Below are 21,519 nucleotides of genomic sequence, written 5' to 3' on the forward strand. Positions count from 1 at the left end.
ATTAAGTCAAAAGTGAGAAATGACGATGCACAGGTTAAAGTAAACAAAAGGGGGTTCGGTTGTGTGTGTGAGAGAGAGAGAGAGAGAGATGCAGACGAAAAGAAAGAAGGGGCCGTACATTTGCGTTGTTGTAAAAGTGTTTTATTTTTGTATAAGAAAAAAAACATAATTTAAACTGTTTGCTTTTAGAAAACAAATAGCCTTTGCACCTAAACTGTGCAAGCTGCAACATATCATAAATCCATATCTTTTCTAGTTTCTGAAATGTGATCGTGACGAGACACACCAACAGGCCATACAATACTCTAAAAGGGGGGGGGGCGCAAAAGCGAAGTTTAGACAAAACGGATGTTGGTTTGCATGTGCACAAAATTTATTGTTTATCTAGATTAGGTTACAGATAACGTCAGAGCAGCGTAAATTATATGTTAAGGTAGTGTGAAACAGGAAGCATGTCTGGTTGGAGAGCCCTGCAAGGAAAAAGATGGACAATATCAAAAATTAGTATTCTGCCTCAACGTGGCGCTCGTGGGGAAACGACCATTAGAGGAAGTGGTTAGGCTAAATGAGTAGCAAAACAAAACTTCCGTGGGGATGATCACGGGTTGGCGAGAGCTCACCCACTGCACGGAGCGGGGTTGAAAGAGAGCCCTCACGGCCCTGTCGATAATCCATACGCCGTTCCTCAAGGGTCCGTTTACACTAATGGCGAGTCCTCCACGGTTAGCTTGGTACAATATAAACAAATGACGGAGGTCCCCGGTGCACGCGGCCTTCGGCCATATCTAGCCCATGCACCCGGGGTGACATGCATCGGAAATAGTAATGCTTTACATAGGTATTGACTTGGGTCTCCTCCAGACAGAACGGTGGTTCACGCAGGTTTCTTTTTTTTTTTAATTGTTTGATGCTCAAACAGGTTTTTTTTTTCAAACTTAGAGCTCGAAGAGCCTTCGGCTCAGCTCTTAGACAATCTAACGGTAAATACCAGAAATAAAGTTATTTAAACTAATAAATAAATAAAATTGCATTAAAAAAATCAATTTGTCTTTACATTCTTGGAGTTTTGTTTGGATAGCGTAAGAAAACCAAATGGCTAGATTTGTGCCTAAGTTATATTAGAGCCGATTAAACAGTAGAAATATTGTTTTAAGAAGCCGTTAAATATTTGCATGAGTCTGAATAATCAATAAACTTGTACATGTCGTGGCGTATACTTTGACCTAGTTTCCTCTCACCCGTGTCTTTGTAGAAAAGTCAGACGATCTCTTTCACATGTAAACGTTAGCCTGACCTAAATAATAGAAACAAAAATGTATACATGAAGTCAAGGTTGAAAGAGTTTAAAGATAATCACTTATCACTGTGTTCGCAGTCAGTGTGACTGTCTCTGTCTTTCTGTGTTTTCTCTAAGGAACTGGAATAGTAATGACACGTGTTATCCTTTTCGTATATTCGTACTGTCCTCTATTGGTCCGTGACCTGTAACTGTGTTTATTGTGTGTTACCTCATTTTTAAATGAAGACGTGTTTTTTTTTTTGTTTTTTTTTTATAAAGTGATTCTCAAAAGATCTACTTTTAGCTCAATTTATTGCAATTTATTTTTCCTGATTCTAGTTAGACCTTTGCTTCTGTAATTTGGAAATTTTGAATTTTGTGCTTTGGTAGATTCACACCGACTGTAGTGGCTACTTTTTATGCAACTTTGTTTCACTGTCTTTGTATCGTTATATTTCTAACTGTACTAATTACACAGAAGCAATAGCCAATAGCCTATTAGGATACATTTATTCGTAAAGTCTCCTAAAGAAACGTTGGCTAGAGATTTGCTTGCAATTTGACTTGTCCCAAAGTAACCGAAACCATTTGTTGTAGTAGGCCTTAACACTGACCTGCAACGTCGCAGCCTGTGGTCAGTGTAGACCAATAGTTCGCTGCTGTCGCGTGCGAGTGAAGTTTTATTTGTCTAATAGTGGTGTCTTTAGGTTAGGGGTGACCAACCTATGGTGCATGTTCTAAAAGTGGCGCATTGCACAATTACAATTTGAGCATTTCTCCCAGAACAAAAAAATCAAGGAAAGGCCTGCCAGTCGAAAAAAAAAAATAATTTATAGAAAATGTTTACAGTCATTTAATTTACTAGCTATTACGACGCCCAAATTTGATCGAAATGTTTATACAACTGATCAAACCAAAAACAAAAGAAAAAAAACACGTTGATTTCATGTAATTGTTAGAACCGAATAAGCCGTGTGAATATGTCTTATCTTTTATTTTGTTAGACTTTGATTTTGTTTTGTTATTAGCAAAAATGATAATAATTTCAACGTTTATAAGGCCTTATTGGCCTAAAACTCTAAGGAAAACCCAGATGGTCAGACACAATGTAATGCACAAATTGTAAGACAAATTTCCTTACGGATAATAAAGATTATTATTATTATTATTATTATTATATTTGAGGAAGCAATATTATGTCAAGGAAATCATCAATTAAATAAACTAAACTAAGCTGTCAATGACTAGTAGAATTACTGAAACTCTAATCTTGCTTAAGCTTGCGAGTAAGCATTTTCATTCACTGTTTCACGGTTTTAAAGGTACTTAAGTACATATGTGTCTAATCAGGTTAATATTTCGATACGGGTGTCGTTAATGAAATTCTGTGATTTAATGCCATCGCAAGATCGAAGTTATTGATGTATAGCTCAAGGGTAGCCTAGGAGCACAACTACACCTCATCCTCTACTTGGCTCTTATCCAATTATTTTACCGCTAATTTTGGCATTCCAGTATTCTTACCTTCGCTAATTACTGATTTATTCGGGCCTGCCTGCTTTCTTTTTTTCTCGAGGATCAAATGCCTAACTTGCACAATTGTTGTTATTTGTTTCAGATAGTGTATCGTATCCAGATCATGTTTTGTTTTAGATATGGGGTCTGTTTGGTTGTCTTCCAGAAGTTAACAGAAGTTGTGTTGCGGGCCATATAATTCCCAATATCCGGTTTACTTCCACTGGCAGAAAATGGGCCTGCCACTTTTCCATTCTTTGCACTTTTGATGGCCTTGAAAATTTCCTCCTCGTAAATGGCCGTTCCAACTGAACTTAACACACAGGGCCGGCCCTTATAATCGCGGTTCTCTATGTGAAACAGATTTCAGGGGTCCCAGTCTAGGAAGAAAAAAGGATAATTAGTGAAAATTAAGATTTTGTATTTGAATATAAATTCGTCTTTGCATTTTTTTTTATTTTTTACTAATTACAAAATCATGATCAAATTTTACGAGCCTTGAATGTAAAGATATACAGTATATCATCAAAGTTCTTTTTCCTCAATAGCAAGAATTGCAAAATTGTTAAATCTATCTTCGTGAATCGTTGACTTAGTTTGAGGCGCGAGAAGCTTCTTTCACCAGATGCCAACTTTACGGGTATTATATAATGTTTTTTATCGCACGTATTATTGACGTTTTCCTTATTGAGTAACTCCCATTTAATGAGTTTTCATGTTAATTGACTTTTTAGTATTTTTTCTTTTAATTTCAAGAGATTTCCAGGAGCTCCTGAAAACCAAGATTCCACGGGAACCCTGTATAAGTTGTAATGAATTAATTGAATAATTTAAACCTAAAATTTTTGCGGGACCTATGAAAGTGCGGGGCCCAATGCGTTCGCATAGCTTGCAGTGGCCTAAGGCCGGCCCTGTTAACACATACTCATTCAAGGGCCTGAACTATTTCTTGGATAGCGTTAAAATGCACGACGTTCTGTTGCAAGCCCCTCAAAAAGAAAAAAAAAGATCGTGTTTTCTTGATTAAAACAATACATAGTTATATATCCTATTTGGCAGCTAAATCGTAACATAACAAGGCTAGTGGACTCAATATTAGGACAGAAATGGGGCAGTTAATGCTTAGGTAATACCTAAATCAGTGTGCTACATTGAGTCAGATTCTAACACGCTATTGATGCAAAAACTGCGTTGAGAGGGAACAAAATCAGTATAAATAATTACCTCTATTGTGCGGTTAAAATTTAATTTAAAATCTTAATTCGTTTCATAACTGGTAACGGTTGATGTAACAAAAACGTATATATATATATTCTGTGGTATTTTACGTCTCGAGAGACGATCTTTTCCCTTTGCAACTTCTTTTGTGACTAAAGAGGCCTATCATTGATACACAGCTGCGATCGCATTTTCACCCTTCTTTCTGCTTCTGTTGTATATGGCATCTGCTATCCGGTACCCTTTCTTTTATGCTCTCTCTCCATGTGGATCTATCCAGTGCCATTCTTGCCAGCTGCTGGTGTCGATTTTGAAGAGCTTCATATCGCGTTTGCATATATATATATATAGAGAGAGATAGAGAGAGAGAGAGAGAAAGATAGATAGATAGATAGATAGATAGATAGATAGATAGATAGATAGATAGATAGAAAGATAGATAGATAGATAGATAGATAGATAGATAGATAGATAGATAGATAGATAGATAGATAGATAGATAGATAGATAGATTAATCTTTGCTCTTTAATATTTTTAAGATTTCAAAAATACTCTAATTTGAAATAAAAATCTTATCATTTAAAAGCTAATAGTAATTTAAATGAAACGTGTTTTTTTTCCTTCTGCAGATTTTGTAATATGTGTCACCTAATGTTACATAAGCAAGTCATCCAGGCTATAGTGTATCTGATGTTTTTAACCAAAGGCTCAAATCATACAAATACTCAAGAAGATGAAGCTATTATAAGCATACAGCTGCAACCAACAAGTTCTTACTCTTTAGTGGCTAGCATAAGAAATGCTTTGTATATCATGTAAGTTTTGTATTTTTCCTAATTAAATATTCGAACAAATTGAATACACACTTCATTGCTGAAAATCCATTGTCCACCTAAAAAGAATGCTAAATAAATATGAAAAGATGTACATGTTTAAATAATTGGAAAGGGAGATTTCGCCGTGCATAAGTTCGTGTACTTAAACTTAGTTTGTACGTCATAAACCAACGAAATATATTTAAAAAACAAATATTTAAAAACAAAACTAAAGCTTATCCAAACAGAAGAATGCAACATTTACAGCCTTATATCTCAATATCGTTAGAATAATTTCTCATTTGCATATAAAAAAAAGTAAAGTTCCCTTTCAGACCTTGTGGTTTATAGGGTAGATGATGTAAAGGTCATCTATTTCCGAGCCCTACGGTTTACGAGGGTGTCAGGTGGCCAGCACAACGACCAACCGTCTTTACTTTTCCCCAACTAATGTCAGGTACCCATTAGAGCTGGGTGGACTCAGAGGCGCCCAACGATCCCGAAATTAAAAATCCCTGTCTTCATCAGGATTTGAATCCGGGACCCCTGGTTTGGAAGCCAAGGGCTTTACCATTAAGCCATCGCGCCTCGTTTGTATTTCAAATAATATTAATTAATTACAATAGCTAAATTAATTAATTGGTCCATTTTTTTATTGATTCATTTTTTGTTAGGAACATTGAATAATTATGCAAAGTTTCAACTTGATAGAAGAATGGGAAGTGGGAGAAATGACGTGTTTAAAATGTGTACCAGACAGACAGGGGCAGATAATACTACAGTGTATTACAATAAATAAATATTGTTAGTCTAGATCTATTAAAATTAATTATATGATTGATTCAAAATAAATAATAACAATTTTTTGAGTGACATACACCCATACATATATATATATAATATATATATATATATATATATATATATATATATATATATATATAAATACATGCACATATACATACCTGCATACATACATGCATACCTATATACACTAATGCATACGCCTTACTTTCTGCATTATAATTTAGCCTACTACGTGTATCAACCTTACAGGGGGAACGCTATTCCCAATGTTCATCAAGAATCATATGCTTCTCATGTGTCTTTTAAATTAAACATTGCATATCAAGAGAGCAAAAAGAGGCTGTGATCTAACACAAACTAAAAGTCAGTCTCTGACGGGTACCTGACATTACTTGAGGAAAAAGTAAAGGCGATTGGTCGTTGTGATGACCACATGACACCTTTGTTAACCGTAGGCCACAGAAACAGATGACCTTAACATCATATGTTACTATAGATCACAAGATCTAAAAGGGGAACTAAAAGTTTTTAAATGTCGGTCCCTATATGGCGTCAATGGGTTCCTCTATTTATTGATTCTATGTTGTGTATCTGGAAGTCAGAATGTTCTAATTGTTTAACTGATGATGAAATTATTTTCACAAGTCTTAAAAATGTTCCTTTTTTTTGTTTCTAGATTTCAAGAAAGTTTATTTAACAATAAAACATCGACAATCGCATTAAGATATTTGTACGATAACGAAGCCTACGTAAGCTACATTGAAATGACTGAATATCAATATCCGAAAGACTTTCTATATTATACGTGTTTTGTGGATGAGCCTCTATTGAAAATTCAGTGTCAAAGAATATTAAATTGTACCATACCAAACTGCATGTATTGTTACACAAGTATAGGTATAATTTGGATATATAGTGGATATTTAAGTTCTAAATATCTCGTTAACAAGACAGCACGCTGTGATAATGGGAAAGTGATCGTCTTGTACTCAACTTCGTCATTTTCACCAACAGCTGTGCTGTACACCTCTACATCAGCAGCTGCCCTGTCAACACACACGCAAAGATTGTATTCTACCTCCACTTCAACAATCGCATTATCAACACCATCGTCAACAACCATAAGCGTAACAGAAAAATCACCAGAGGAGTCATCTAACAACGATACAAAAATTGTCAATACCGGTGATGCTGTCAGTATGACTCTCGTTGTGTCCGTCAGTGTGTCTGTCAATGTGACTGTAAGTTTAATATTTTTTGTTCTCATTTTTGTCATTTGGAGAAAAAGAAAGTGTAAAAAACATACAAATAGTTCTCCAAACGGGATCCCACAGAATTGTGATTCCTCGCAAAGTCCTGAAGGAATAAACCCAAGAGATCACAAGCATAATAAACCAATTTTGTGCTCAGGATCTATTTATTTGGACACAAATTCGAATAACACTAACGAAGATCCTTTAGCACTGACAATAACGACAGAAGGTGAAAAAGAAGCATCTGTTTATTCTGAAATAGACAATGATGAATTAACTGAACAGTTGAGTGTTGTCAGTTTAAATTCTGAAAAACCCAATGCATATAACAATTTGATTGCTAATTCCAGATGTAATGAGCACCTAATAGATTTTAAATATCCTGCAGTCAACAAAAGAAACGAGTACGACGACATTGATTATAATGAAAACAATTCAAAATCTAGACTAGCTTTCCGTGATCGAAAAACGAATTCGGAGACAAATTTAGATGCTGCAAACGATGATCTCTCAACACTGAAAATTAAGACGGATCGTGAGACATCTGTTTATACTGAAATAGACGATTGTGATTTAACAGGTCAGTTAAGTGCTGTCAGTTTACATTATGAAATGACACGTACGTACAACAATCTACAGGTTTCAGCTAGTTTAAATGTTGCCTTCAACAATGCAAGTGAAAACGCTGACACAGATTATTACCACAACTATGCAGAGTTGAGAGATTCAAGCCTGGAAACTAACCATGTGGATAAAGGAAACAGCAACATTGACAAACCTTGTGTTCCGATAATGTGACAATGCTGAGTTTAGACAGAAGAACCAATTACCAGAGAACACAATGGCAGATAAATATGTTCAAGTTGACCAAAGTTCTTAAAGTCTTAATTCTAACAATTAATCCAGTTATCACGAGTTATGTTGACCTAACAAGAAATCCAGTAAACATGTACTAAATTCTAATTTTAAAATATTTGCTCAAAGAAAGACTGGCAAAATAAGCTTGTTTTTTTTTTTTGTATTGATTCATGTGTTTTTTTTTTATCGACAGTGACTAATTGTGCCAAAAAATTCATCTTGATCCGAGAATGGAAAGTGAAAGAAAAAGCGTAAAAGATGTGTACTAGAGAGATATGCACAAGACAAAGAAAGTTAAAATTGTTAAAACTTAAATAAACCTATTTTATGGTGGTAGAGGTGTAAAGGTAGATATATAATTATATAATTTTTTAGAAGCCGCTACGGGGAGTTTTAAAAGAAGTTCCTAAGTCACTGGAAGCTTAAAAAGTATATCTCAATCAAAGCTCAATTTTCTTATTTAGTCTTCTTCGAATATGTAACAAATACTTTTAAGAAACAAAACTTATATTAATTGAAATTGTATCAATTATAAATAATTTTCTATAGATCTATGCTAGCAATAACAATAATGTGACATGACATTGAATATATTTTTAATTGTTGTTTTTATTTAGCGCAATTTCTCCTTATAGCGTGCTTAGTGCGCTATGGTCCAATCACTTTTGTGCTTCTGTGGTTAAAGGGGTGGAGTTTATCTGGGAGTAGGTGTTTTTCCACTGAGCTATTCGTGTATTTATATAAAAAAGGTCTTTTTAGACTCTTGTTAGATACTTTTTTTTACGACCTTTTTCTCTATACAAGGCTTAGCTTCCCTTGCCTTAGTTCATTTTCTATATTTAAAAAATAAGAAATTACGACTAATTGATTAATTATTTGATTATTTAATTTGTAATGAGGTTAGCTTCTATATTGTAAGAGTAATAGCCGCATTTGTAACACTCATGTTTACAAAACAAAAATAATTCATTATTTAAATTATTCTAGATGAAACATATATTTCTTAGATTGATATATACATTTTAAAACAATTTTGATTTCCTTCAAAAATGGAGATTATTCTTTCTTAAGACAAATCTGTTGCAGGAGTGCATAAAATGGCCAAAAGAAGGTTTAGAATTCGAATTCATCATGATTACAATTTGAGGCCTACACCACACGACCAGGAGACACCCGCTTAGTCGCTAAAGATGTTGTATCAACAAACAAAATATTTCATGTCTATGTTTCTCAAGACAGTTTATCTGGAAACACAAACTCAAGATCAGCCCCCGAACTGGTCCACCCATAAAGGTAAAAAGGCAGGTTTCAATATTTTCAGAAAGAATATCAGAATGAAATTCTATCAAAACAAATGACAGAGAAGAATGGAGAAAGAAGGTTGACAGATCTTGTGTGGTACTCCAGTGGTCCAGCAGACCAAAGGCTAGGTGAAAGTGAAAGTGAACCTGGCCTAACTAATGTCTTATAATGAATATCTTATTGATCTAATTGTTTTGAAAAGGGTCAATCTTTTATTGAAATCCTCAAATATACAACATTTAAAAACAATATCTTTTAGTTAATTATACTGTTTCTCCATTCCACAACTGCAGTTCACGCGATAATATGAAAAACTACTTATTAATTGTTGTTTTAAATTATGTCCAACTTAAATACATGCTAAATAGATTTTCAAAATCATCTTCAAACCAGTGTTATATCGGATTTTCTTGTAATCAATATCTTTAAATTTCTTCCTTTGTTCTTTTTTTAACATGTTCGAACAAATATTTGAAATATTTAGCAAAATTTTAAAGTAAAGCATTTAATTTCCTTAAACATCTTGTCTGATTTCGGGTCTTGTAGTAATGACTAGTTTTGTGAAATTCATCCAGCAAATAATCCAAAAATATAAACAATACCATAAATTCCAACTCCTCTATTTTATTCAAAATGTTTATGGTTAAATTTCTTCTTTCGTCTATCTCTGTATTATCGAAATGCATCGGATGCGAAAACAAATATAACTCCACCATAACTAACAAGTACTGTACTTGTGGCTATGGAATGTCTACTCTAGTCTTTAACTTTTGAATACTCATTTGATAAATGAAAACAAAACTGCCCATCTATATGTAGATAAGAAAATAATGTATTATTTATTGAAAATTTCAAAAAATAAAAAGTATGCATCTTAATATCAGTCAAATAATGCTATACTGCGAGAGTCACAGAAAGACTATGTCTATCAGATGGAATATATCTAGCATAATTGTTAACCCTTAATATTATTACTTGCTTACCCTTTTATTTGCTAGACATGTTAGCAGCATTTAAATAAAAAAGGAATGCATTAAATATTGCTCATTTAATGCTTTTTAAAATTACAATTTGTTAGATAAAATTATCAGGTGATGAAAATATCAGGGGATGAAGTGACCGGGGGATGAAGTGACCAGGGGATGAAATGACCGGGGGATGAAATGACCGGGGGATGAAGTGACCGGGGGATTAAATGACCGGGGATGAAGTGACCGGGGATGAAGTGACCGGGAACCTGTTTAACTATCCATGAATAGGAAAATCTGGTGAACTGATAAATGTATTAATTTACCCATTAATTAAATACCCTGCAGTTCTTAAATTATCTAAAATGAGTCTATTACTTTATGTGTCATGATTGTTTGTAAAATGTTTTACATGTTTCGGGTGTTCCTTCAGAGTTGAAGATAATTTACTTCCTAGTCCAAACCTCCCGCAGGACGACGGAGTATGGCAGTGAACAAGGTATGAACCTGAGACGGTTGACAAGACCAAACAACAATCAAGTAGCTCTATAAAGGTCGCGATGAAGCAAGAAAAAGAAAAGTTACTCGTTGTGACATTCCCGGTTAATGATAATGACTTTTCATTTTCACATGCAGTTTTGACGAGTCATTCCTATTGTTATCTTTCTTTCCTTTTTTAACCGAGGAAATCTATTTCTTCAAAATTATCAAAGTTCGAACAACTTTGAATGAAAGAATAACATAGAACTACTTTAAAACAGAACAGTAGCAAATGTAAAATGTGTTTTGTCGTTTTAGATCAAGGTAAAAGTCAATATAAACATTTACAAGGCGAAATAAACATGTTTCGTAAAGCCTTTAAATTTACTTCCTGTTTCTGTTTTACCAGGAATAGGACATCCTTGTTTTCAATTACATAGATTCAATTACAATATTAAGATAGCACGGAGACTGTTGAACTCTATCCTAGTCTTCATGATATGAAATGATATGAAACGATAGTTAGGAAGTTTCTCTTTAGTAAGCTATTTGATAATGTTTAATTCAGTAGAGGTCAAGTAGGTTTTTTTCAAGTAAAATAATGCCTGCATCACAAACACAAAATAAGCTGTTGCTTTACTAAATTTAATATATATATATATTCATGGGTGTAGCCAGGGGGGGGGGTTTGGGGTTCAAACCCCCTCCGAAATGAAATCCCCCCACAGAGGGGGGGGGGAATCGGAATTAAGTGACTGATTTTTTGCTTTGATTTTGTTTATTTTAGGTGAGATTTTAATACTAAACCATCACTTGCCCCAGCACAAAGAAAGGGATTTGAGTTTAAAACCCCCAACCAGGGGGTTTTGAGTTTAAAACCCCCTACCAGGGGGGTTCGAGTTTAAAAACCCCTACCAGGGGGGTTCAAGTTTAAAACCCCTACAAGAGAGGTACGAGTTTAAAACCCCCCTACCAGGGGTTTCGAATTTAAAACCCCCTACCAGGGGTTTTGAATTCTAAACCCCCTACCTGGGTTTTTTTATGTAAACTCCTCCTCTTCTATAAAACAAAACCCCAAAAATGCAAACGAAAATCCCCGAATTCCAGGAGCACAGTTAAGGAAGATTTTGATTTTAACACCCCATTCTAAAATTTACGATAAACCCCCTCTTCAACATAAAAAAAAAGCTAATTACGCACTCAAAATGTTATGAGCGTAGCCAAAGGGGTTTTGAGTTTAAACTCTCCTCCAGCGGGGTTTGAGGCTAAAAAATACATCTTCAGTGTAAGAAAAAAAGCAAATTACGCACTCAAAAAGCTATGAGCGTTGCCAAAAGGGGTTTTAAGTTTAAACCCCCATTCAGAGTGGTTTGATGCTAAAAATACCTCTTCAATATAAAAAAAAGCAAATTACACACTAAAATTATTTGAGCGTAGCCAATCCAATCGGGGGTTTTGAGTTTAAACCCCTCTTCTACAGATGGCTTTTTTTTAAAGTTTAAAACCCCTCCAGATGGTTTTGAGTTTAAGATCCCCCTACAGAGCATTTTGAGGTGGAAAACCCCCAACAGATGATTTTGACGATAAAACTTCTCTTTTCGATATAAAATCTAAAGCAAACTACAGTCACCTAATTCCAAGAGCGTATTCAAGAGAGGTTACACATTTTTACCAGTGGCAGGGCTCCATTAATAAACTGCAGTGAATAGTCATCTGCCGAAATTGAAAAACACTAAATGTGGCTCAACAAAGATGGCTAAGACAGATTTTAGGAGTCAGTTATAGAGATCGGGTCTAATTCAAGGAAATTCCATGCCGAACTGGGAGTCGACCCCTTTTGAGAGAGCGACGCATGAGGTTTGCTGGACATGTTCTTCGACAAAATGAATTACGCATAAGAAGAGTTGCAATGATATCCTAGTACAACTAGGCGCGGGAGGGTCTAAGTCAGTAAGAATAGCACATTAGGTTTTTGAAATAAAACTTTTTAATAGCAGAAAAATGCATTGTAGATACCTCAGAATATGCATTTGTTGGCTTTCAATACCAGAAATAGTGCTTTGCGGCGGGGCTTCGCCCCGCGCTGGAGGAGCTCCTAGCGCTCCCCTAGACCGTCTTGCTAGAAATGTCGGGGAGTCTACAATTTTATGGAAACAGCTTGACGGCAAATGCGCCGAACGGCGCGGAGGGTCTAAGTCAGTAAGAATTTCGCGAGGGGGGGGGGGAGAAAAAAAATCCACCCCCCAATACCCCCCCCCGAAAAAAATCCTGGCTACGCCCATGATATATATATATAGCCTATATATAAACACGAACGACGGTATGCAACGTTATGTTCTGCATTTTATTTGGTGGGTTATTTTGGCACTAGATGTTCTCACGATAGTGAAAAAATTAAATATACATATGTATAGATATGTATATACATATGTGTTATATAAATATAACAGCATTTTATTTTAAGGTGAAGGAAGAATGTATACTATATATGTATACTATATATATCAGTGATGCCCAAAATACGGCCCGCGGGCCAGATCCGGCCCGCTAACTGGTTTAATCCGGCCCGCCGAAACGTCGGCACAAAGTGTAGAAAATCCGATCCCCCTTTCCTAAAACATGACCTTTAACAATGGTACGTTTATGAAATGGAAAGAAAATACAAGTGAACTCTGAATGTAGAATATACCAGGAAAAGTTGAACGGATCTTTCCCAGGCACGACATGGCCTAAATTGTGCCGATGTGCCTAAAATCAAAATTAAATCAAATCACGGATCTTTCACTTTTTTGTGGAATAGAATAATAAGCCAACATATTTGATTTGTAAAGAAAGTAGCCTTAAACAACAACAACATATAAGCAGCATTATAAAACAGATAAGAAGGCATTCTTGGTTTGAGCCGCGAATAAAAAAAATGTTAAGTTACGCTTAGAGATGGAAGGATTTATGGGAACATTGAACAAAAAGAGACAAAAAAAGAGTCGTCAGCTAGCAGTTGCTTACATTTTAAGCATTAAGCTATTTTCCGACGCGTAAAAAAAAGATAACTTTTAGATATCCCATTAATTAATGTAAGTGCTAGGTCCTCAAGTTTCTAATCAAATTGTTACAGGTCGATTTCATTTTTGTTTTTGTACCTTTGCGGTCATGTGGCCCGCGACACGAGTGTCAGAAATTAAAATGGCCGCAGGTCGGATTAGGTTGGCCATCACTGATATATATCTATACATACATATATATACTAGCCTGACATTACCCGCGGCCTGCGGGCCTTAGTTTGTGTTTACTAATCTATAATCTAGTGGATTGTATTTAGATGTATGTTAAACTTAGCTTATGATCCTTTTAAGTTTTTCTCTTTCGCTACGAAAATAAAACTAGTTTTGCGAAAATGGGTTTATCTGAAGCCGATACATTCATATCTATTAAAAACGAAAGGATCGATAGATGAATAAGATATAAAGTGCTATTAAAAACGGGTTTACCCGATTTGTTAATTGAAAGGGAATATAAAGTAAGTCAGGACGTCTAAATTCTCAGATATAAGGAACGAATTTATGTAAAAATGCTTTTGAAACACAAAATTGAAGGTTAATTTTATGACGTAATCTATTTTCATTTGTCAAAGTAAAAAACTATCTGCGCAAAGTGTAGTTCTTAAAATTAGATCTAGATCTAGACACTTTCGATCTTTTCTCATGGCCTAGATTGATGAAGTTATAATGCTTTACTGTTATTATTATTTTTTTTTTTTTTTATTTTTTTGCACTTCGAATAAAAACAAAAATTTATTTAGCCCATACATTTTAGTTTCAATTACGTTGAATGGGGAAGGGCCTGCTCTAAAACGCCTTACTCGTCATTCATAGATAATGTTGGCTAGTGAATAATTGTATATACTTGTCTTCTGTCAACATTGCTCAAAGCTCTAAAAATGAATTCTATTTTAATTTTTGGAATTTCAATGAAGCATTTCTATAAATAGCTATATGTTTTAATTTTTTTTATATTTATATACAAATGCACTTAATGCTAATCAACACCATATTTAGATGCACTATTCTACAAAATTGTTATGCCTTCCGTGTTGTATACTTTGGCCTGATTTGTGTAAAATCTGTATGATCGCTTTCGTAGGTTTAACTGTAATGAAACTAAATCTAGGAAGTGTTTAGTTTACACGTCAACAAACTGTAAGTTAACACCTCTTTTTGTCTTTATCTATCTATCTATCTATCTATCTATCTATCTATCTATCTATCTATCTATCTATCTATCTATCTATCTATCTATCAATCTATCTATCTATCTATCTATCTATCTATCCTCCTATTCCTTTATTTATCTCGCTCTCTCTATCTAATATATAAAGTAGAGTGTTTGAGAAAAAGCCGCTATTTGGTTAGTGTAAGATTTTCGTCTGTTTGTCTATTACGCTCAGATCTTTAAAAAAAAAAAAAATTCACAATGCGTTGCGGCTTGCAAAGTTTAGGTGCAACGGTTAATTTTTATTTTTTAAAAACAAACTGTTTTGTTTTTAAAAATAAATTATGCAAAAGATTTTACATAAAAATACACCTCTTTTAAAAAACAATACATAATTGTAAGGGAGAGTTTGTTAACATAATGTTTATTTTCTGTATATATATATATATATATATATATATATATTATATATATATATATATATATATGTATGTATATATATATATATGTATGTATATATATATATATGAGGCTGCATATAATTATAATATTATAATTAAATTATAAGATAGATAATGTACAAGAAATGTTCACAACTAATATATGAATACTAATTACCTGTCTTTTTTTACTGGTACACTAACTACTAAAATTAAAATAGGACATATATGTCTCTTTTGAAGAACTAAAATGATCTTTGTATATAAATGTTACGCATTTCTGTTAAACTCCACTTTTAATGCAGCCTCATTCGTGCAGTAGCGTGACAGCCGCGGCAGCATTTTATCAAATTAGTCTGCTTAAATATTCAAATATATTTAGAATCTTTTTTATGTCATAGTTAAACCGTCTACATTTGTGGATTCTGTCTGTTGGTCTGTAGGACTTATTGTACAAAAATATTGACAAATTGGTGCTCATGATTGTAAAAGGAGAAAGTAATTTCCTACAAACGATTGCTGAAAATCACTCATTTGACTTATTTCACAATTAATTTTCTTTCTGAAACATCACAAAGAATGTTCCTGATTTTGTTTTGAAAAAGAATTGATCTGTATTATTTGAAAATTGTTCCTAAAATTTAAATAGTGTTTAGATTTTTTATGAAAATTCTGCTTAAGTAAAACGCTTCTCTAATTTATAACAATCAATTTACTTGCTAAAACTTCGCCAAAAATCATAATCGAAAATTAATAGTTCCGGTCTAACTATGTTGTGTGACGTAGTGGAATTTTTTCTCCTTTGACGTCATTTTGGAATGATTTAATTTTTTAAAATGTTACAAGAACTCGCACGCTAAAGTCTTCAGTGTATTTTAACCCTGGTCTAATTTCTCTTATTAAAAAAAGACATTTTAGTCTAACTAAGCTGTTTAACGTATTGAAACTTTGGTCTTGTCCTAAGACGTCATTCACAATATTTCTTATGTATCCTCATTTAAAAAAACAACTCATTTTAAAAAATACATTTTATAAAACCTTGCTTATATAGAATGAAAGTTTATAAATAATTTTGTATCACTTGTGCTCTTATTTTTAAATAATAATATACTAGACTAATACATTAGCGCGTACCGCACTTTTCATGCTTATAGTAAAGTGTACTATAATTTATTGCTTTTGATTGACCGTTTTGTTTTGTGGTTGGGGTGGGGGAAATCTGGGTGAAGGTTTTTCTGTTACCTTTTCAAAAGCAATTTTAAAACAAATTAGTTGAAACGGAGAAATTCATTTTTTAATGTCTAGAAATTACTATTTTGTGGTTCGTGATGCAAAATTAAAAAAAAAAATCTTAACAATCGTTAGTAATAATGTGACCAGAAGATGTATATCCTATCTTGTTATATTAATTTCTAAAAAAACAGACTTAGCTTAAAAAAAGAAGATGATTACGCCCTACGCATGTCCCTAGGTCAATCTAGCATGCATGTTAATCATTGGTTTTCTTGTAGGCTCAGGCATCCCATTGCTCTAATAGCAGCAGAGAAGAAGGAGTATTTGTTTAATCGAATTATAAACTATTCACTGACGCTCCCATTGATCTTTTTTTAGTCATAAAATTCATTGTTAATTATGTGCTATATAATGATCTATAATAAGAAAAGATGCAATATTTTTTTTCCGTTGACTTACAAGAAAATGAAAATGCCATTCTGTCACATTCTACGTCTATTACATTGTCTCTTCAGCGCTCTCACTAAAATCACACCAATAAAGTGAGCACATACATTCAGTACACAAATCTACACTTTAAACATTAAAATCAGTTGTCAACAAAAAAATGATCAACTAAGAAGCACTCTGAAATATATATGCTTAAAAAATCAATAAGCAATTACGTGTATGTATGAAGACATACAGATACGTATATTCTATACCATAGCCTCTAAAATCTAAATCGTAATTTTCCTATCAAAGATGAGATGTTTCTGTTGTTTTTAGTTTTCTGAAAACCAATGATATTTCTTTTACTGATCTTAAAATGTATTGTAATGCCCAAGCAAATAAGAGAATAACAGTCCTGAATCCAGACCTATGCTTGCCGTCCAAATAAATCGAAACATGGGAATATTTTCGAAAATCAAACGCGATAAAATATTTTGATCTTTCAGAAGTGGGCATAGAATGTTGCATTCAGATCCAGCAACGTTGCTGATTCCAAAAGGTGTCGGGGTTTTGCCGTTCATTCTAACCTAACAGCTGCGTTTTATGGGAGACAGGGTGGGGGGAAGCAAAGTGGGGATACTGCTGTTCACACTGCTGGGGACGCTGAGATCAGTATTCGTTCCCTGACTTACTGCAGACCTACCAAATTTTAAAATAAAAAGTAGCCTTCAGAATTTTTTAAAATAATTTTATTTGACATATTGAATAAATAAGTTTCTTTCTTTTTTTTACAGATAGTACAATATGCTGACATTAAAACTGTATAAACAGTTAATACTTTTCTTGCATTTTGATTTTCTCATCCTAAACGCTATACACGGAAATACTCAAGAAATCAAAGCTGTTATTAGCATACAACTGCAGTCAACAAGTTCTTACTCAATTGCTGTTTCTATAAGAAATGATAAATATAACAAGTAAGTCTTCTACCTATAATTGGGTTAATTTAAAAAAACGAAATTAATGAATTATTAATTTTTAAATATCTATATGTCTTATAACTCTTAGAACGATAAATGACCTTGAAAAGATTTAAATTTAACATAAACATAAAACTTAAACATAACAGAATGCTTTTCTAGCTTGTGCATATGTACTAAATAGGTATTTAAACAATACATTAATAGTAATAAAAAAAATAATTTTAACAGCAACTCATTGAGTCAACCCTAGGTTCCGAGGGTTTGTAAAGAAATACAAGTAAAAAGGTGGGTTAAGATATTTTCAGAAGAAATATTATAAGCTTTAAAAAGAAAACTACGATCTGACGACACTCCATACTAAAATTCCAATTTAGCAAACGTTTTTGCGATCACTCATTCCAATTCATAAGTATCCCATTAATAGAGTGGCTATCAAGTCTGCCCTCGGGCAGACGTGAGAAACGATTTCGAATTCAGGTCGATTCCCTTTATTTTAATGCTTTTAAAAACCAATTACGGTAAAATCCCTTTCTTTCCCCCTCCCCCCCCCCCCCCCCACCCGATTTTCCCAACTGGTCCAGATAAGTGATAACATCATAGCGTATTGAGAAAGCAAAAACAATAAAAAAAATTTAAATTATTATTAGTCGCACAGATTTATTGCTATTGGTCTAAATCTATTACGAATTCAATTACATGACTGATCCAAACTAATTGCTCCAATTTCATTTCGTATAGCTTTGTTTTTGTTTTTTTCAATCACTCGCACAAGCTTTTAACAACAAAAGTCATCTTTAAAAATTAGAATTTGTAGGTCATAAACAATTTTTTTAGATTTTTAAAAATAATTTTTTTTTTTACAAAGCGTATATCAACTCACTTTGTCTGACTGACTGTATGGTAAAACTTTTGAACATGTTTTTCTCCCATTTCACATTCTCGTATCAAGTTCAAACTTCGCAAAATTATTCATCGTACCTGACAAGACATGAATAATAAAAAATTAACCAATCAATTAATTAATTATTGCTTAATAATTAATATGTTTCATATCGAATCGAGGGGAATACATGCTTCTTAATGAGAGATAAGTATGTATATCTGGATTTAATCGCCTTATTACGTTTAGGCAGGTTTTTTCTTCCTCTTCTCACTCTTGGATCAAATAAAAAATTTACATAATTATTCATAGTCGACGACAATACATGTAGTCATCCATAAAATTAACCAACTAGTTAATCAGCACTTATTAATTATAAGTGTTTTATATAGCATAAATGGAGTTAAACCCTAGTATTTTCAGATAAATGACAGAAATTGGCGGTACTTTCCCTTACAGAAGCTTTGTTTTTAAGAAAGTAATCTTTTTTTTTTCTTTTGGTTGTTTATTTTACAGATTTCAAGAGCATTTATTCAGCAACAAAAATTCGACAATTACATTCAAATATCTGGATGATGGTAGTGGTTCTTACGTAACCAACATTACAGCAAGTGACAATCAAAATCAGAAAGAAAATCTTTATTATACGTGTTTCGTTAATGAGACTATAATGGCCTTACATTGTCGTAGAAATATCAGCTGTACCATACAGAACTGTACGTCATGTATCACTAGTACAGGTATAAGGTGGATATATTATGGATATATAAGTTCTAACTATATCACGAACAAAACAGAACATTGTGATGATGGGCAAGAGATAGTGATGTACGCAATAAATCAAAATGGCTTCTCGATATCAACTTCAACAACATCGTCGCAGTTAAAAACAGCTAGCGTAACAGGAACATCAACACCACCACCACACTTCACAACAATGAACGTAAGAGAAACATCAGCGAATCTCACATTACCAGAGAGCTCTTCAAAAGATAAGGCAGGTGTCATAGCAGGTGTGACTGTCAGTGTCATTATACTTGTTACAGTCGCTGTTCTCATTGTCTTCATGTGGAGAAAACGAAAATCTCAAAAGGATTCCAGCTGTGGAAATGATTCTCAAAACGTGAGTCGACAAAACAATAACTACGTCCGTAGTCCTGAAGATGTTCGCGACGTAAAAAAGGAAACATATAACAAACCAATGTCTTCAACTACATATTTGGAGCAAAGTTCAAATAATCTCAACAATGATCCAATAACAATAACTATTAAATCAGAGCCTGAAACATCTATCTATACTGGTATTGACGATGATGTATCAACAGCTCAATTAAACGTTTTTAATTCAGATTATGAGAAGTCCAATTCGTTGGATAATTACACAACTGCCAGAAGAAGCAATGAGCAGCCTGAGATATCTACATGTACATTTAGCAATGAAAACGATTACAATGTGATTGATTATAGTCAAGGCGACACAAACTTTAGGGATTCAAGACTGGAAACTATCCACTTTGACGACGGGTACAGCAGCGTTGACATGCCTCGTGAGATAACTTCTGGTAACAATGCCGACTTCAGTCCAGAGATCCAATCAACAGTGGAGACAGCTGTAGATAAATGTAGTCAAGTTGATCAACATTCTTACAACGGCAATCATAAAAATGTATCTAATTATATGAACCTTCCTAAGGACCTAGAAAACACGAAAGAAAATAAGAGAAATGTTTACTCAAAGCTTAGAGAAAATATTTCCAAATTTAAAGACACGTATGGAGATTTGGAAACTTTCGCTCAGGAGGAGAACGATCCCTCACAGCCTTCAGAAACTGACACATATTTTACACTTGAAACAGAACATGTCAGCACTGACACTAATAAAATTGAACTCGTGGATTAACGTTTAAAAAGTATCCAAGTGTATTTTTGTATTGTTTCGCTATTCTTATGTAACTGAGTCTGAGTTATCTGTGTGTAAATATGTACATTTCAAAAATACAATGAACAAATCTGAATTAGTGACATGAATTCTACCAAGTAGGATATGTGACTGAGTGGTGAAAACCGATTTAGTACCTATCTAGGGGGCTTGAGTTCGAATCCCTACTATAGGTAGCAGGAAACCTTCTCTCAGTGACCCTCTCACTCCCTTAGTTTACAAAAGAGATTGAACTATATCTCACAAAGCTCATTGAGCGGTGGCGATACCACATTCTCAGAGATGAATGTATGCTTACCTAATCAAGTCTGAAGGAGTAATCAGCTATTAATGGGGAAGATAATACTTTACAAACATCTTTATCTTCGTCAATGTTAAAAGTGGAAACCATGCTCCTAATTTACTGTGAAGGAGCAGCTGGATTCATATCACAGACTTGTTATTTTAAAGTCATTTTAAAATAACGTTTAAGTATTACCGATGTACGTGTTGAAATGTTATTGTTTATGTTTAAATTGCATTTACATAACATTAAATTATATTTTATCGACTCCCGTTTTGGGGGAAAGCACTATTGGTTTTGTGCTGCTTGTCTGTTCGTCTGTCTGTCACGGTTAGCAATAAAATGCTCTACATTTTTATTCATTCTGTTATTTGCCCCTTGTATTTAATGGTTTCAGAACAACTGGTGTGTATAGTGTCGGTGTCAATAGTCCATATCTAGTTCTGAACTTTTAACATCAGACATTGAGTAATAAACAGATATTTCCTCTATTCACATTATAAACGAGAACATTGTAATAAATGACGAAGACAATAAAATGATGAAATATTCATGTTCATAAAATTTTATTTAATTGCATATGAAAAATAAAATCAATTACAATTCTGTCACAGGTTGTATGTA

At 33.6% G+C, this 21,519-nt stretch overlaps 1 protein-coding gene across 2 annotated transcripts; it reads left to right on the forward strand.

The window, feature by feature from the left end:
- Positions 1-1,350: 1,350 nt before the first annotated feature.
- LOC106058295 (uncharacterized) lies at positions 1,351-21,506 on the forward strand. 2 transcript variants are annotated; one of them, XM_056004376.1, is made up of 3 exons: positions 1,351-1,425; positions 17,605-17,787; positions 19,190-21,506. In XM_056004376.1, the coding sequence occupies exons 2-3, from the start codon at positions 17,615-17,617 to the stop codon at positions 20,571-20,573; spliced, it is 1,557 nt and encodes a 518-aa protein (XP_055860351.1). In that variant the 5' UTR covers positions 1,351-1,425; positions 17,605-17,614; the 3' UTR covers positions 20,574-21,506. The 2 variants fall into 2 exon arrangements, with proteins under 2 accessions (XP_055860351.1, XP_055860352.1); XM_056004377.1 differs by lacking the exon at positions 1,351-1,425 and adding an exon at positions 14,605-14,692.
- The last annotated feature ends 13 nt before the right edge of the window (positions 21,507-21,519 follow it).

The sequence above is a fragment of the Biomphalaria glabrata genome, chromosome 11 (assembly GCF_947242115.1).
Source record: "Biomphalaria glabrata chromosome 11, xgBioGlab47.1, whole genome shotgun sequence".
Taxonomy (NCBI): Eukaryota; Metazoa; Mollusca; class Gastropoda; family Planorbidae; genus Biomphalaria; species Biomphalaria glabrata.

What these genes read in the sequence shown, in the direction of transcription:
- LOC106058295 (XM_056004376.1), top strand. Translation starts at nt 17,615, where the DNA reads ATGCTGACATTAAAACTGTATAAACAGTTAATACTTTTCTTGCATTTT. An exon ending in AGAAATGATAAATATAACAA is followed by an intron (nt 17,788 to 19,189) that starts GTAAGTCTTCTA and finishes TTTATTTTACAG; the next exon opens with ATTTCAAGAGCATTTATTCA.